The 20014-nt window shown below is 31.0% G+C and overlaps 1 protein-coding gene across 2 annotated transcripts in view; it reads right to left on the bottom strand.

Annotated features, from left to right (window-relative positions):
- Window positions 1–6325: 6325 nt before the first annotated feature.
- Window positions 6326–20014, bottom strand: part of LOC124362759 (protein quick-to-court) — a 52460-nt gene continuing 38771 nt past the window's right edge. For both annotated transcript variants that reach the window (XM_046817521.1, XM_046817522.1), the window contains 2 exons: window positions 19698–19796; window positions 6326–7581 (listed from right to left, as the gene is read on the bottom strand). In XM_046817521.1, coding sequence (XP_046673477.1) covers window positions 7378–7581; window positions 19698–19796 — 303 coding nt within the window. In that variant the 3' untranslated portion in view covers window positions 6326–7377. The remainder of the gene's footprint in view (window positions 7582–19697; window positions 19797–20014) is intronic.

Raw genomic sequence — 20014 nt, 5'->3', positions numbered from 1 at the left:
TTCACCTCTTTCGCTACCCGTGTTTTTTCTTCTGCTCCAACATCGATCAGTAATATGACCTTGTTTCTTGCAGAAGCTGCAGTAAGGACGTGTTGAGTTTGCCTTTAATCTACATTCTGATTCTCTGTGGCCTTTCTTACGGCAATTTCCACATTTCTTCCGTTGTCTTTCTGTAGAGCTCCTACCTCTACAATTCTTTGCTACATGTCCTATTTTCCCACATTTGTAGCATTTCACTGTTGCGTTGTTTCCAAACACTTTGTTTGGTTTTTCCTCGAACTGATTTGGTCTTTTATCTAAGTTATTTATTTCTATTGCGGTAGTCGCTGCTTCTGTAAAATTCTTTGGAGACATGAGCTTTTCATTTTCTGCTTTATGTTCTTTATGGAAGTCACCAGGTTTTATTTTAAAAGACATTTCTTTATTCTTCCACATTTAATGTATTTCAAAAGCGCTTTCGCCGGTTAAGGCATCAAAATAGAAAAAAAACATATGTAAAAATAGAATAAAATTATTGTAAAGACCAAAAACTAACAACTTATAAAAGAATTATGTAGAAAAATACGGTTAACAATTCATAATTTTGGAATGGATTTCTTCTTTTATAATGGTAAAAAATATCACTGAAATGAACTAATGTGTATATTTTACACTAGATACACGAGAAGCTATAGGTATGCTTAAGTAACGTAAGGATTTCAAATAACACAGTACAATAGCACCTGATTTGATGTTGTTTCAAATTACTTATTAATTAAAAGTCCAATCTTTCTCGTTAACAGTAATTATTTGAATCCAACAGAATAATTTTATCAAAGCTAGGACACACTGGGCTAAAATCTTTGTTTCAAAAGTTCAATAGTTAACCATTATATGGAAACATTGACATGTCCTACTAAATATTATTTAGTTAGCGTTCTTATACTAATCTTAAAATGAGAACTAGGTGTCCGGGAAGTGACCGACATTGGAGTACACATTTTTTACTCAGTTTAAGAGTAATTTAATTTAATTTACTCAAGTTACTCAATAACCAATCACAAAATCAGCCAATAATTGTCTTATCATTCAATGCCGCATTTCCTATTTTAACACACCATCTTTATTCTCTCCTATTTGTATGTATTGATTAGTACCAATTATTATATATTTGGTTTTTATAATTACAACCAATCTTTCTCCTATCTATTTAATTTAACTTAACGTAAACAAAAGGCTCACCAAATATCACCGGCATTAAGAATGTTATAGTTACTAGTGGCTGTGGACAGAAGAATGTTGATAGCTTTACTCCACTCCCTGTCCAAAACTCGTCACTGCGTTGTATGCTGCTCTGCTTCCGTCTCCTACCAGGCTGGTGACGTATCGGTGAAGACGGAGACGACAAGATGGCGTCGTCCCTTGACGTCTTTTCTTGGCTTGGCGTCTTTGCGTTTAGATTTCTTCATACAATTTAATATTCTTCTTTTGACACATTTCCTTCAAAAATCTTACAGCATCCGACTTGAAAACACTTTCCCTGGCTGTTAAAACACTGTATTACACTATAATAATTTCACTGTTCTCGTGGTTACTGGAATTTCGGCGTCAGGAGACTATCAACTATACAGTTAAATTGTCCCCAAATTGCGCCATCCCACAGTTTCCGCCAAATCTGTAACGCGTCCGAAAAGAGATATTTTAGTATAATATATGGTAGATACCGCTGTTACCACCAAATGATTCCGGACAAGAATTGAATTTTGACAGCAAAGTCTAAACTTCAAAAATTAATATTTATTACACTGATTGATTTAAAAAATGTTACAATTCTGAGTGGTTTATATACCGTACTGAATGAAAAACACTTCTTTAAAAAAATTGATATTAAACTATATTGTTCAAAGAACGTAGAAGAGCCACAGAGAATCACGTCTTACCGAGAATGAGGCCTTATCTGGACTGCCTTCCAGCACACGCAGGTGGTGGTGACTGCACTGTCAGCATTCTTGCTGCTGTCCTACCCACTTACTTTCAGCACTGCTTTACACTTAATAAATTATCATGTCTTTGGTCAAATATTAAGACTTTTTACAGGGAGGATAAAATATTAATAAAACAAATAAATCATAATTTTCTGTATAAATTATTATATCTAAGTTTCATTTAATGGTCAATATTATTTGAATTATAATTCATCTTAGGAAGGGGCGTTACAGATAAGAGAGGAAAACATAAAAAAACATAACAAAATATGCCCAAAATGTTTCCGTTATTCAATGTACATTTTCTTCATTCGCCTTTGGTTTCGATACCTATTAAATCATAAAAATATTAATAGGCCCTTTGGTATACTAATTGACTTAACAGCCTCGAGAAAAAGGAATTGGTCATATCTTTCAGGATTAGGTGGCACGATCTTCATCTAACTTATCACAAGTTGGTCAACTATTCATTTTTGATAGTGCTGAACTGAACAAATAAGCTTTCTTGTAACAGTGTAAGATTCCTTCAGGTATAAATTCAGGCGAAGGAATTTCAAATTAGTCTTTGAGACTTCAATATACACAGCACCCAGAATTTATCTGGCGTGAGTACCAGCATGGGACTAAACCATTCATTAAAACTACTGCATACAAAACAATAAATATATCCTATAACAGAGAAAGTTGTTGTGTTTTGTTATATCTTATAGAAAACTAAGAGTGTTAATTGAGAGTCAATATTTAATCAAAATTTACAATGTATTTTTTCATTTATCTTCCTTTATTGTAAATGTATCAACTGCTCATCTTGCTCTCCAGTAATAGTATTCTATATGCCTCAATAGAGTATATGTACATAGTATCACTGCTGTTTATTTAATATTACGTATAGTTAAAGATTTTTCTCGTTTATTTTTATAGTGATATAGGGCTAACCAAATATTGGTATGTTCCAAAATTTGGCTTTCTCCAACTTGAGTTGCTTAACAGTTTGATTGTATATAAGTACTAACTGATTCACAATTATGAAATGTTTATGCAAAATTTAATTGTAGCAGCTTCAAAATGGTATATGATAACTGTTTAAAATCACGAAGCTGTTGTTCAAATGTTAGATTACTGTACATTATTTTGTGGAACTTGATTCGAAGAGAAGATAACTTTTAAAAAATATTGATCTCTTTGTCAACCACTGAATTTATTTATTAAATAGACGAAACTATGTGAGCTCATGTTGCTATCTTTATTTCTAGCTTAGAAAGGTTTCATGGTGGAGGAAAAGTGAGTAATTTCCCACGACGATTCCTGTTTTAAATTTTCTACTCGGGTGTTCACGCGGTTTCCTCGGTCAGACTCTACAAGTAAGAGATTGTTTCCTAAACTGAATTTCATTTCAAACGTTTTTTTTTATTTGAGATTCGTGCTCAATGAGTGAAATGCTGTGACGCAACTCTCCAAACATACAACCCCCGGGCTATAAATGGACACACTGGATATCTGCCCAAATTTTAGAGGATGCAAAATTTTGGATTCAAGAAACAAATTATAAGTTATTAAATAATAAAGAAAGGTATGATACAATGCTATTCAAATTATTCAACGTGAATTATAAACAAACTGGAGTTATATTGAATAAATGTAAATAAAAAAAAAAATAGAATCATGTTTTTACACATAATTTTATCGCTCATAACACTATTGAGTGTTGGTGATGGCGACACTGTCACTGATATAGCAGTAGTGGCAGCAATGCATGACAGTCAGACGCTGCTTCTCTCTCTTCTGCAACAGTCCTCCTCCGTAGACTAATGGATATAGTCTCGGCTCTCTAACTAAGAGATCACGGGTTCAAATCCCGGGGAGGGCCCATCATGAATAAACTTGAATAGCCAGTGTTCAATGAAGCCGTCATAGCTTAAAGCTGAGGCTTAAAAAAGAGGAAAAAAAACTCTTCTGCAACACATCCCGGTGTTCCACCCCCCCACAGTCACAGCGACTTGACTTGACTTGACATCCCGGTGGACTAGCGCATGCGCTAATGGATGTTGTTCCTTTCACATCTTGTTCGGTATGGCAATAAATGAGGACAAGTGTCGTACCTATCTGCTTAAATTTGTAACGAGTTTATCCATGCCATGGCAGATTGTGCACTGCAAACTAAGACAGATAATGTGAAATATTTGCATTATTATGCTCTTATAGTTGATTCTACTCCTGATTGTTCACATACAGACCAATTGGCTTTGGCTTTATGCTATGTTTGCGTCGAAGATGCTAAGCCAATTGAACGTATTTTCTAGCTCTTCCCAGTTATAAGGCATATCTCATATAGTTTAGAAGATGATGTTTTAAGTTCTATCTCATAATTAGGCTTGGCCATTAAACTATGCTGTGATAATGCGGTAAATATGTTAGGAGCTCACGCTGGCCTACAGGATAGAATCAAACAGCGTACTTTGGACGAATTTGTCCCTTGTACAGCACACTCACTAACCTAGTTGGCTTTGCTGCTGCTGAATGCTTCAAAGAAGCTGTAGTGTTTTTTCATTTGTCTAAGTCCTGTTATTTTTTTTTTCAAACTCGCCTCATAGGTTTGGAGCAAAGTAAAACTCCTGTGGTGAAATCCTTATCAGATACAAGGTGGCCCACAAGATCCTGTGCCGTGAAGGCTCTTGTCAAAGGCTTTCACCAAATTAAAGCATCACTCAAAAACATTGCTGAAGACCCCACTCAGAAGCCTGCTGTTCAAGTGGAAGTAGTTAGGACAATCCACTAGCTGTTTTATAAACATGACAAAGACATGCCTAAATAAAAGCACACTAATCTCTGCATAAAAACTTTATAGTAAATTACATAATAAAAAAGGAAGAATGTTGTTTTTGAACTTAATACGATTTAATCTTTCAAGACAAAGTAAACTCTTTTTAAAAATTTTGAATCCAATAAAATTATTATTAAATAGTGTTATATTGTGAATAATAGGATAACAAATATATGTAAGTGTATCTTTTTTAATACCGGGTACCGTACTTATAATGTATTTACAAAATGTTTGCATTTTCATTATTTTCATCTTTGTACTTTTCAGTTCACCCTTTAGGAAAAAGTAGTCACTTCAAAAGTACATACCAGTAAAAATTACAAACATATCTGCTGTCCTAAGAGAGTTAAACTTTGACATAGCTTTATGCAAGGTAGGAATTCACCAGTCCATAACATATTATTGTTCTTCAGACATCCAGTGGAAAACAGACACACAGGCAGTAGAAGAATGTTGCCAATCCTTTGTGGTATAGCTAACCAATATTGTATGTGAACTATAATATGTAAAGACAATTTTGACTCGATCTAATAACAACTAAACCAACATCAAAGAATCCAACAGAAAGAAATGAAAGTCGTCTTACTTAAAATGTAAAATGGCTGTAATTAGTTTGTTTACAATTTTTTATACTAAAATTTTCTCTGTAATCATGGTTATCCATTAGACCAATGTAAACATCATGATTTACACTACGCCAAATCCCATAGAGAGACATTGATCATCATCCAATTCACTGTTTCTAATATATAAATAAAACCATGCAAAATTTCAAGACTTAAGTGAATTCATTATAAAGATATTGTGTGGATAGAGAAGTAGGCTTTGCTTTTCAACTAGGTATTATAGTAGCTTTTATTTATAATAAAAACTTTCAAATTCTTAAGTAAAAACTTCACTTTAATTACTGAAAATAGCAACTGAGATGTGGGGGAGAGGGTGCTTCCTACTTTCATAGTAAGAATATACCCAACAAAGTAATTTAAATACGCGAGAAAGATTTTTTCACTTTTTAAGTTATGGAGTGAAGTTTTTGAATCTTCCCCTAAATAATCAAAATGCATTATTTACTTCCAAAACATTTTTTCAGAACATTTAGGAAGACGGATTGACCTATTTCATTGTATTTCTTTATTTTATAACCTGGGCTGTCCCAATTATAATTTCCATTATTATTAGTAGCTTTATAGTGTTGTAACAAATTTGAAAACTGAGTTCCATACATTGTCAATGGTGCAATGTAGCGGTTATGGTGGTTATCGCAAGATAACAGAGTGAAGTAACATCAAGCATGGCAGCTGCTTTGATGTGTGGCTGCTGATACACAGCCCACCTGCCCTGGGCATTGGTTCAGAAGTCACCCTTAAGCTGTTAAGTTAAGTGTCAGAGAAGGCTTAGTCCTAACTTTGACAGGTCAAATAAGACAATCCTTTACTTTATTTTCATTTACCAAGGTTTAACTTACTCAGAGACGGAATTTTTATCTAACAGTCAAAATAACCGGGTATTTATGAATATTGTAATGAATTATAACACAATAAACATCAGGAACATTATTTTATTTGTATAATATTACACATAACTGTCAATTGTTTAAATCATTCTAACAGATACTCAAATTTGACATACAGTAATATGATTAATTGCATGTACAGAGTTATTACATATTCGTAATTACTTATCTAAAAGAACTAAACATATTATTAAACAACAAACATTATTCTAACACCATGTTTTGACTCGAGAATAAATAACCATATACCACTAAACTAATCTGGTAACCATGTTCTACATTCATCACAATTCAACAATCCTAATAGTTAATTAATAATACTGACTAATATGTCCAAGAACATAACACGGTAAAACTTTCCACTGTTTGTTTATTATGACTCCATAACAAACTACTCAAACCACACTATAAAATTGCAATAATACTGCAAAAAGCAACATTTTTGTGTTAAAGCTTTTTCACAGTCTTTGCACATAAACATGAACATTTTGTGATCTTCCAAATATTGCAAGTTTTAACTTGAAATTCTATCAGTAAATAAGTAGGAGCTAAGTAGAGAGGATAGGTTATTAAAATGACTAACAATTAATTCACACTTCTTATATGAATATGAAAAGTTAAATACGTATTTGAAAATATGAGATTTAAATTACTTTGAAGTTTAAGCATCACAGAGATGTAATTTTAAAACAACCGTAAAAGCACCATAATCAGTAAGACACTATCTTAAAGCCTTTTATAAAGACACTAAATTATTTGTCTAACAAATATAAACTGATGTCACTAATATAAAATTTATCAATTCTACTTAAAGAAATATTATTGTTAACGCCCTATAAATTATTATTATTTACAGATTGTAACATTTAGTAAACAATCTTTCTGAAGTTATTGACATGTTTGTAAAGAATATTAGATCCATAATAAAAATAATTATGCACTAAAAAAATAAACAACTATGGTATCACTCAGATTTAGCAAGTATCAAACTGTTTACCTACTTTTAATTGAATTAAGAACTATGTAACTGCCTCAAAATTATAAAAAAGCGTAATATGCTACTTTGTAAAACCAGGAGTTCACCTCCAGAGGAAAGCTCTTTCAATATTTATTTTTTCATTGTCAGTGAAGCCGAGGATGCTTCCAATTGCTGCTAGATTCTCCTGAGCATTTTCTCGATGAGTCAAGAAGTAATAAAATGCAGATTTTAAGAATTGTAATGTCATTTCTGGGTCATGTTTTGGTTGTTGTTTTCTTGTCTCCAACAAACGGCGATACATTGCCTAAAACATCATACATGACAATTAGTCCCCTCATTTTGGTTTGTGCACTTAAAATAACTATTCTAAAACACACTATTTACAAATTTAAAAGCTTTCAAAACGCATAACTTAAAAATTAAATAACTCCCCACGAAGAGATTAAGCTTACAACCAAGTACAATTTGCAATTGTAATGGCTAAAACTAAATTGGCTCGTTGTTTTACCACAAAATATTTAGTGTGCATTAATTTTTTATACATGTGTTCTAAAATCCAATTATTTGAGTCTTTAACAACACACAAAACATCATATATAATTATCAAAATACTGAATTTTATATCTCAATTTTTGTTTACAACTTTCTTGTATGTAGTCTTTTTATAATATGTGTGGTTTTAATATGTTTTACATAAAATAATTTTTTATGAATTTAGAATATTTTCCTTTTCAATACGTTCTCAATTATTTTCTTTTGAGTGTATAGACATTGGGTGAATTGAATAAAGCCGAGCAGGCACTCATGAGAGTCTACTCACAATTAAGAGGAAAGTCTCAATTTCGGTTGAATAACGTTTTAAAGTAGAAAGCAAGAGCCCACTCATGTAAAATTACAAAATGTGAATGTGTTCTAAGCAATCCGAGGTGGAAGGCAGCGCTCTGGTCTGCATCAATGACACAACACATTCTCTATTGGGTACAGATGAACTTGATTGTCATTTATTTTGTCTAATTTGAGGATATTACATACATTCATAAAATGGTAGAATCTGAAGCAGTAGACTTTTGAATCAGCCAGGAACAAAAAATAAGTTGGTATAATAAAATATTTTCTCATTATGTTGGAGAAATCCAAGTCACACTTTTCATTGAATGATAACAAAATATTTCTAATTATTCTGTATTTAAAAAGATGTTTATAAAAGTGAAAGACGTTTTGAAGTAGAAAGCAAGAGCCCACTCATGTAAAATTACAAAATGTGAATGTGTTCTAGCAATCCGAGGTGGAAGGCAGCGCTCTGGTCTGCATCACTGACACAACACATTCTCTATTGGGTACAGATGAACTTGATTGTCATTTATTTTGCCTAATTTGAGGATATTACGTACATTCATAAAATGATAGAATCTGAAGCAGTAGACTTTTGAATCAGCCAGGAAAAGTTAGTATAATAAAATATTTTCCCATATATGTAACCTTCATCTTGTACATTTCTGGTTACTTTGTACAATTTGTATATTCACAAAAAAATAAATTCAGCTATGACAATTACAAAGAGAGCACTCTCGACTGTGGTGAGTTTGCTATTGGGTACACTCACCAATCTGTGACTGTGCTCTTCGTTGTACAAGTAGGCTCTCACTTTATTCACCTTGAAACTGGAGTAGGCACTTGCAAATAATTACCAAACTCACAACAGTGTCGCCCAATCATTTGAGGCGATCCTGTGCGTATTATTCAACTGAACCCGTGCAGGCACTTGCAAAATACGAGAATTGACAGGACAATCATCTTTATTCAACTCACCCTTTTTTTCTATGGACAAACTACATAATATACATATTTTCCTATTTTGTTTTTCTTTGATCATTGCTGCTCATTCTAAATGGTTTACTGTACTAACAACGATATAAGTATTCAAGGATAAGAATTTATTTTTAAAATATAACCAGTGCAAATCCGTCAGGAAAAATAGTAAATCCTTTTCTCAATGTTTTTCAATTAAATAAAAGAAATAAGATACATTCCTTTCATGTGTTAACGTTTTGGAAAACATACTCCTTACTTAAGTCCACATTCACACTTGTTTAAATGATCTTCAAATAGTACCTGATACTTATTTTAATAAAATATTACTTTTATATTAATAATATCAAGTTGATAAAATAATCATTATAATATGACTGAAAATGGGAAATTATCTCTAATTGATACATTTAGTTACAAATTGTTAATAATATGAAGTCCTTCATATAGATTTAATAGAAAATCAAATAGAGTATGATCAGTGTATAACAATGTGTACAGTAGTAAGTCATGCATTATCATAAGCCATAATAAAATAATAATTATTTAAATTATATACAAAGCACCCAATACTAATAAACACATTAATGATATATGTACAAAGGTTGAAAACAAGTGAGACCGTTTAATTGAGTTACAGTGTTGAACAGTTGTGTAAATCAGTGTCTATTTGTTGTTCAGCGTGTTCTTAAGATTTCAAGAATGGCAATATTTAGTAGTTGCTTCTGAACCTTGATTTTTGTTTATATATTTCTGAAGACAACAAGAGGTAGAGTTATGGACAAACTGTGTAGAATGAGTAAGTGGTCAAACTAGTCTTGTTGCTATCTAAGGTCAACTAATCCTCAGAGTCATTGATTAATTTAACAGCCCAATAGCCAAGGAAAGAATTTGAGGGTGCCATAACAATTAGACATTGGACTAATTGGATGTGATCTCCTGTATTGACTATCACACAGTATTTGTCTATGTTGGTAATATGATTACAAAATAAAAATGAAATTGACAGACCTGATGTGATATACAAAAATTTAAGACATTATAAAGCTGTAATGTACCTTATCAGCTATGCCTAGCAATGTATTATGCTAAAAATACAAGTTATATATCATGTGTAAAATTCTTGTGCAGTCTCCTTCCATTTGCTCTGACTATTATAAGACTACATCAAACATAAGAGTGTAGTAAACAAAGAAAACAGTGTTAATTTACATAAAAATTAGTAATACAATTGTTATAAAATAATTATTTTATTTAATAAAATAGAAAGTTTACATCTTCTACTATTTAACATTTTCCGAATACTTTAACTTAATTTCCAACTTTCTTATAGATATTCCAATAACACACTGTTTGCAGCTTTGTTTGTAGGATGTATGGATTCAGATTAAAAAAAAAAAACTTAACCTTTTTTTTACTGACTGCCTTGTAGGGGAGCCTACCACCAAAGTCCATTTACTTTGATCTGATTTATCAGCACTCTCTACTTTGTGTTGCCATCATATGGTATCTTCCTTAAGACATAAGCTTTTTATTCCCAATAATGTTGTATGTGAACATTGAATATTTTTCTGCATTGTGCTGTTAGCTAAGAGTAACAAATAAAATGGTTTGTACATCACTTTATTGATGCTGTTACATACCTTTATGAAAAAACCAACTAGTTGACGGAGTACCTTCAGGAAAGTGAATAGAAATTCCACAATATGAAGAAAAGTACATTTAAGTTTCATGTAATACTATACGTATATTTTAAATGCAAAAATCTGTGATGATATTTGGATGATTGATACTCAATCAAACAAAACTCAGTAAGCAGATTTTGACAAATTTTGGCATGTATATTACTTAGATCTCACAATCAAACATAGAGTTAGATTAATTCCAAAATGCCAGCTACAAATGCCCTTAAAAGTAACTCAAAGAAGATTTATTATTGTACAGATAGGCAATAGTTTTCTATGGCTGACTGAGTCACTTAATGTGCCACACAGTGTTACAGTATTTTTTATTTGCATGAATAAATATCAGCTGTCATAGTCTCGTGTAAATATTAACGTTGTGCATGTGTCAGTATCGCAAACTCTGACTGCTAGGTCTCATGAGCATGATCATTTCCTGTGTTTAGAAGTTACAGCAATAATGCAGCCTGCTAGCCCATTCCACCTTCACTCCAAGTACCGGGAAGTTATCTGTCCCACCTGCTCATCTCTCTCAATCCTCCTGAACCCTACATCAAGCAGTTTCTGTAGTAGCAGGGTAATATTTCAGGTTTTGCATGAGTTCTTTTAGAAATTCATTACAAACATGTTTATACTCAACACATCAAGTAATTGGTATTGCTGTCTTCAACAAAAACCAATAATATATGTACCATAAATGTACCAATAAAAATACTCTTGTGTGGTTATGTATTAATTTTATGAGATTTAAGTGAGAGCATAGGTTGAGTAGTACATTAAATTAAAGGTTTTAATAGCAGAGTACAATGCTGCAAATCCAACTTCAAAAGTTTCGCTCTTTAAAAAATTATAATTGTTTACAGTTTGAAACACTTATGATGTAGGTCAAAACTATTAATGTACAAATAACTATTAACTACTTGAACTTTATGAGCTAATAATTTTTACAAAGCCAAAGATCGTAGGGAATTTAATAAGTATTACAACAATAAATTATATGTAACAGTTTAATTTAAATGGAATTGTTTAAATTATAGAAATGGATAAATTAAGTATTCTCCTGTAGCAGAGCGGCTGAATTAATTCAGCCCAGAAGCTGCAGAAGCTTATTGCAGTAATGCGATCAAGAGAGTGTTATTAATTATTAATGAGGCTAATTAATTATTCTATCTGTTCTATTATTTAAACAACTTTAAAATAACATATATTTCATAAAATTTAGTAAATTTTAAATTTGTATGGAGTAAAAACAAACATTTTTCAAAATAAATTGAATTTTGAAAATTGAATTCTATTGAAGAGGCAATAAACAGTCTTCATAGGGTATGGAAGGTGCTGTACTACAACACTTATAACCAAGATCAACAGTGACATGAGTGGCTTGTGTATATACAATTCATATATAATATGTATATACATCAATAAACTATTGCAGGCATGCAAATTCATGCTGAATAACCAGAACAAGAATATTTTTATTTAAACCTATCTTTTAAAATATAAAAAATATTTAAATAGAGACCAATAATAAAACAAATTATATCTTTGGAATTCTAAACCCTGGAGCTTTTATAAAAGTTATGATTTTTTGAAGATTACAACCTTAATACCAGGATTGAAGCATCTCTGTAGTGTCTTAAAATATTGTCTGTATTTATCTTCTCTGGGTACTATACAATTTTAGGTTGAATAACTGGAAATACAGATGATCCTTATGGACTATATTATAATACAAACTACCCAATTTAAATTTTTACCAAATGATTTAACATTACTTTTGTAATCGTTCAACTTGCTATGAAGCTGTCTCTAGCAAAGTTTTTCATTCCTATGTAAAAAAACTGTAACATCAGTGCTCTTAAAAAGTAATATTAAAAACAGGACTGAAACAGAAATACTCAGATCAAAGCGGTCACTAGGTGATTGGGTTCAGCATATCACACGGCTCTCCAAACACAAATGATGTTAGACTGTTTGATATAGATTGATTCACAAACAGTACTTGCTTCGCTGGGACTCAAACTCGGATCTGTCACTTGCTGGGTGAGCATGCTTATAAATATATCCAGGTTTATGGATCTGTCACTTGCTGGGTGAGCATACTTATAAATATATCCAGGTTTATATTGTGATAAATAAGATTAAATTCAAATTATTGTGTCTTTGTTTGAAAAAAATAACAACAAATAGGTAATTAATAATAATTTTTCTAGTAGTAACTGTATAATATATACAGCACTGTTTTGTAGTGTAAGATATTACTATGTTACATTAATTTGGTTTATATTTGTATTTTTATATATAATACTCAATGGGCGGTTTACACTGGCGAGATGGACATAGACGATGATGTATGACCAGGTGACTGCTCTTTTGATTCATCAACATATTTGGCCCCCTCTAGTTAGTAATGACATCAAGTGCGCAGTAATATGCCTTGGCCAGCATTCCACAATGCTATTTCATTGCTTGTTTTGGGCTTTTGCACATGCCCTTTTTTCTTTTCTCTCTTTAAATAATATATGATTTTAAATGACACAATGTGTATCGTGTCCCAGTCGGTTTGGATTGGAGGCTCAGGAACTGCCAGTTTCCCTTAGTTACCGCTTTGTAAGTGACAACAATGTTCTAAAGATCTCAGCCTGATTTCTTTCTTCTGAGTAGCAAAACAGTAAGAGAGGGACGTATTTAAGTTCTCTCACTTGTTTTACACGTGATTCTCAAAATTAGCTTATGAAATCTTGAACAGTGATAATTAATTTTATTTATTTACATCTAACATGATGAAATAATAGGTGAATATACAATTTTCTCATTTAATTTGAAAATATAATGAATACAAGTTTGGTGCTCAGTGTGTGTCTGCAAATTGACATAAGATGTTTGAAGTGGTGTTTTAAACCAATAAATCAGTGATTTAAATGCTTATAAAAGAAGAAAGTGAGTGATTTATTTTCCCAGCTAGCGACATAAGTTATTGGAAATTTAACTGGGTGTAATGAAATCATTCTACTTTATAAAAAAATTAATATTGCAACAGTTGAAGAGGAACAGGTGAGTCATACATACATAGTATAAAAGTGTACCACAATACATAAACATTGAACATTACCATATGGCTCAAACTAAGTGGGGTGTTTAAATTTGACCAACACACACCAAATCTTCATCAATATGACATGCAACTTTTGAACATCATCATTATGACAAAAAACGTGAGCTATAATAATTTACACAAATTATCATTCTTTCTTCATCATATGATGCACAACATGGGACCTCAATAATTGACTAAAATTTATCTACTTCATATGGAGACCAACAAGTGGGGCTAATAAAATTAACATAGAATCCACATATGATCAAATTCAGTGTGTGTGGCAGGTTAAGCCATCAGTGAGAGTCAACATTCCTTTATTCAACTCTTTACTCTCTATGTATGCTTCCACCCTTCCTATCCATATTTATTCTTAACTTTATAAAATATTCAGTAAGTATATTTACTATAATTTCAGGCCTTTATGTTGAAAAAAATTAAATATATTTACTGTGGCTTAATTTTATTGTCTGCATAATTATCAATATTCTTCTCTCTGTATAGATTAGACAACATTGACGTTAACTTCCTTGAATGTCTTGTACCCAATATTTGGTGTTGTAATTTAAAAGGTATTAACCTATGGGAAAAAACAATACAATTTTTCCTATGGATTTGTATGCTAAAACAATCATTTCTCCGATACGAAAATGAAATATTAACAATACATTTCATACATGGAATACAAAAGAAAATGAGTCCCAAAAATGATTGTTTTTCTCCAAACATAACAAACTGAATTTCTTAAAAATTCTTATTCAAAAGTTATATTGATGAGGAACTAAAATATTATGTTATTTTTTAACGCACAATATTTTTATTTAACTATCAAAGAAGTAGTAAAACAATATCATTTTATAGTCTGTTAAGGCTTAAAAATGGCTTAAATAATATAAACATTAAAATTTGTTATATGAAAATGCAATTGAAACAATCAGGACTCATGTTGAAGATGAAGTTTGTATTAGCTAACTTAATTAAACAGACACATTTTATGATGTGTCTGCCGAAGATAGTCATGCTATCGAAAGGCCTCACAAAAATAAATGTTTTAAGTATTGGTTTGTGTGTTTTAAATGTAATTAAATCAAGACTCATGTCCAAACCTAGTCTTTAAAGAAAGTTATGGTATGAGAAAATGACAAAATAGTGATTAGATCCAAATTTGATTAGCACATGAACTTTATTTATAAAAAACAGAACCTCATCTAAAGTTCCTCATCAGTTCTTCCTGAATATAATAGATTAAAATATCAAATTAATATTCTAGAATTTTATTGGCTAAATGGATTGGAAAAGCTTTGTCCTATATTCACTTACTTATTTATATACTTGATAAACTTGTCAGAATTTTATTGCAATACACTTTTTAAAACACTATTACTTTTAATGTTTTACAATGAAAGTTGATTCAGATAGACTAAAAACATGGTGGCTACATGTCAAATTGACATGTCTCATTTTGGTTTATAAATTTTTGACAAAACTCGAGTTGTTAAGAGTAAGTAGTATTAATCTGATCCTACCTGTGTTGAACATTTCTGTTGCATCACTATTTAAAACTAATTGCGTGGGTGACGTATAGATCTACACAAGTCAGACGCATGGCTAGGAATACAGTGATAACCTTTTAAACCTATACAGTGTGGGAGCATAATTTTAGTTTTTAGGCTTACAAGAACAGTGTCATGACTATCTTCTAAGTTTTCCTCACGACAAAGTAGCTAAACACATATCGCTAGTTTCATGAGTTGGTAAGACATGTTGAATCTAAACATCACACCCCAATCTGACAATATAGAAGGCAGCACAGCTGCACGTCCAATTTCAGAACGGTATTTCGGGAATCGGCTACAGTTGTAGTATGAAATAGGTAGAACCATGATAAATAAATGTGCTCTTTAGGAGACAGCACAGTTAAAAAATATATTCTGTGAGCACAATTTAGCTACAGTTACTTAATACAGATCAACTGAGTTGATGCAGATGATGTGTTAAGTAAACTCCATATTTTTGAAATATTAGGAAGCTGTACAATATTTTAAAGTTATATTGGTACTTTGGTAGTGAGTGACGTGCTAATTTCATTCAACTGACAGTTTTTGAGTATTTACAATGCAAACAGTTTTACACAAAATACCGTTTTAAGAGCCTTTGGACACCTTTGGCACAGTTTCTTAACATCAGGTAGAAAAGAATGCTGATACAAGTGAAGCAGCTTCAAAAGAGAGTTATTTTACACAACTATCCTCTTAACATTTATAAAAAATGTCTACCAGATTCTATAGCCCTTACACCAAGACTGAAAGGGAAGAAGTGGGCAGAGGTGCACAACCTTACGATGAACATGCAACAGTAATGACAGGGTGGCATACACACCTTCCGGGCAAGCTTCCAGAGTGACACTGCTTCTTTAGCCGATAGTAAATTGTCTGGTGAAATGTAATCCTTATCCTGATGGTTGTCAATATTATGAAAAAATGAATGTTAGTGGTGGTGACAGGAAACATACAACTAGGTTAGTCAGAAACATTTAGTCAGTTAGTACAGACAAGTCAACCACATCATTATGAAGTATGGATTGTCCTCTCACAATTTCTAGCAGTTAGTTGGATTTTGCAAATGATAACACTAAAAATTATCCCTATTGTTAATATTTAAAAATTGATTGGTTATAGTACACAAAATAAATAATAATTAGTATACGTTTATATTTAGTCAAGGATCTACTGATTCAAGACTTCTACCATACTTCATACATATAGAGAAGACATAATTGGTGTGATAATGATCTAATACTGATCCTATGAGTTACGATGCAGAGCTACTGACTACTGAACATTAATCATTCATAGCATAAATTAATGGCTGACACTAGTGCGAAATTGATTGTAGGAGACAAACAGTAAAGTGAGTAAATCACATTGTTCTCTATAGCATATCTTCTCTATATATGAAGTATATATTCTCTACGCTACTAACCTGTATAAGTATCTAGCTAATCTGACATAACTAGGTCTACCACTGATTAAGTAATAATAAAACAATCACGGAAAATTTGACTTTGCAATAGGTATCAATGAAAAGACTTTTAACTAATTAATTCTGCCTGGTAACGGGGTGGTTAGAGACTAAGTCTATCACCACAGGAGCACAGGTTCAAATTTCAGTTTTGGAACAACACTTTTGCAAGAAAATATATAACAGCCTGAGCCTAGCCTGAAGTAATGTAATGAGCAGTTCCGAGTTAGAGCTTTGGATCATAAAAACAAACTTGTTATTTCTAAGTAAAATTTTGCATTTTAAACTCTGTGGGATTAAATTCATTATGAATTTCATAGTATAATAAGTACTTAACTCATGTTATATCTGTTCTAATTGGTTTAAAAATGTATTTCAAAAATTAAATAAAAATTTGTGACCCTCACAAAAGTATTTCAGATTTTATGTTGGTAGTACAATATAACATCTGTCTGTTTTTAGTACTGCTGACAATGCACACCAATTATTGTAGTGTCAGTCAGCAGTACACATAGTAATGTTAATTTTTTTATGATGAGAATAGTATTAGTTCTGACAGTAAACATGTTTTTTATTATATTAAACTGATGGTAAAGTTTAAAAATTTCAAGTAAATTCTTGAATTTCAAACAGTTCTGATGAAAAAAATTACTAATAAATATGACCATGTTAGAGACAATTTAATCATGTATAATAGGGTAAAAATGATGTATGTACAATACATAGTAATCTATTTATGACTTTTTAGTATTTAGTATTTTTTTTTTACTTTTTAGTACTCTATAACACTACTCCAATTTTTCTATTTTCACATTTGTCTTCTCTAGTATATCCATTATGAAATTTGGTAATTTCAAAGAATGCGTAACTAAAATACACTCAAAATATTTTTTATCCTAAAAGCGTTTATAAATAACAATTTTTTTCTTATATGAAAGACAATATTTTAAGACACATACATTGTATGCACAAGATTATCGAAAGCACTATCTATATTGTTTGCCATAGAAGAACTACTTAGAGGCCATATAGAAGGACTGGACAAGAATTCTAACACATTTCAGCACAGAAGTATGATGGTGTCTTACGTCATGCTTGTGAGATGAAAACAATTATGTTTCATGTTTCTATGAATTTTGTTATTTTTTACTCCTAATACATTATTCTTATGCCCAAAAGCAACCTTACGTAATATTTTAACAATTCTACACAAATCTAATATTGAATAATCACTGAATTGACTATATTGAATTATAAATGTTTTACTTTGAGTAGTATATAAAATAATAGTTAAAACCAAAATAACAACACAATTTATACAAATAAGAAATAGGAATTTAACTTGTAAATTCTTTAAAACTAACTTTGAAAATCACTAATATTCAACACAACATAATATGCTAAATAAGTAGAAGAGTAAAGATTTAATTTATTGAGAACAGATTTTAATAGTTTTTTTTTTTTTATGTTAAAACATTATTTGGTTCCTAAAATCGTTTGAGTAATATAAAACAAACTTCATTTTTTTTAATTTTTGGATTTCGAATCAGTATTATAATCATATTTTCTTTATACAAGATGAAATCGTCGTAAAATGTTTATTGATTGTATTATGACGTTAAAAAAAATAAAATTATACATATTAGATAAATCGTATCACATATGCTTATAACAAACAATTTTATATTTGATAAGATAATGTCTTATAGTCTTGAAGTAATGATTATAAGAAAAACTAATATATAGCTGTAACCTAACAAAAGTTCAAAGCAGATATGTTAACCCTTAAAGCGCGGCAAACAAATATGTCCATACTATCAGAATTGTGGTAACATGACAAAGAAGAATACTTGTTTTGTCTTGTTTTAGTTTATTGTGTACATTATAATTCATGAACATGCTGAAAATGTGTAGGAATGTATAAATGTATTGATTTATGACCGTTAGAAAGCAAATTGGATTGCCTGTCATGTCAAAAATCAATTAAAAACCAGTGATATTCTCTTATCGAGGTTTCATAAGATGCAAGGCATGGCATGAAGACACAACGTTACGGTATACCCACGTATATGTGTAAAATCAGTTGAACTTTTTTAAAGAAATTTGTTTGTTATTTCTTATGACAAGAATTAAAAAAATAAATATAACATTGGCAAAACCAGAAATTTTTAAAATAGTTGAATGCATGCTAATTGAACTGAGGCCAAAATTTTCTTCAGCGCTTTAAGGGTTAAGGAAAGAGGCGTTTGAGTATTTCTATTTGCTACAATTAAGTTTTGTTTTAACCCATTGCAGATCACTTAAGAAATATCTTCATGAAGTAGCAGTACACAGTGATTGGCTCATGTCACAAAAGTGATCAGCTTTTAATTTTATCTCCTAATAGTTCTAAAAAATGTCAAGTAGACTGCATGAGCATCATTACTAGTCTAATCAATGTTTTTAACAATGCTCTTTCTTTAGTTTGATTGTAAATACTTTAACTGCTGATGTATGTAGCAATTAAAGAATCAGCTGAATGTAATCTCCGCTAGGTAGTGTAACTGATCAATTGTTTTTCTTAGATGTTTTTACAACTGCAACTAGTTTCACATTTTATGATATCAGTTGCATGTGTCATCATGTGATTTTAATAATGGTACTAATAATATAAACACTGTGTGTTTCGATTCAGTACGGCTTTGCCATTCTGCTGCCAACGCGCAAATTAACTAGTGCTCGCTGATACATACACAAACAAACAAATTGATGCACAATGGGTTAATATGTACTTGAAACAAAGTAATAATCTTAGTAAGCATGTAACCATACCTTAATATTGTCAAGTTCTTCTTGCTTGATTCTTAACCTTTGCAAAAGATCAGGAATAAGAGAGACTTCTGTTTCTTGATTTTGTCCATTTTCAAGTTCCTGCAAAGTTTTATAAATTAAACGACTTTACAAAGTTAAAATCAAAATTATAAAGTAATTAAATATTAAACAGTATAGCAACTTTCAAAAATTTGTTTATTGTATTGGATGTTAATGTTGTGTCTATACAAAAATCTGTTGGTGGAATTTTATCTTATAACTAAATACACAAACTAATTTAAAAATAATCAGAAAATCTATAGTTAAAACTGAGTTTA

The sequence above is a fragment of the Homalodisca vitripennis genome, chromosome 5, assembly GCF_021130785.1.
Source record: "Homalodisca vitripennis isolate AUS2020 chromosome 5, UT_GWSS_2.1, whole genome shotgun sequence".
NCBI classification, from domain to species: Eukaryota; Metazoa; Arthropoda; class Insecta; order Hemiptera; family Cicadellidae; genus Homalodisca; species Homalodisca vitripennis.
This window is presented reverse-complemented; position numbering and strand designations above follow the sequence as displayed.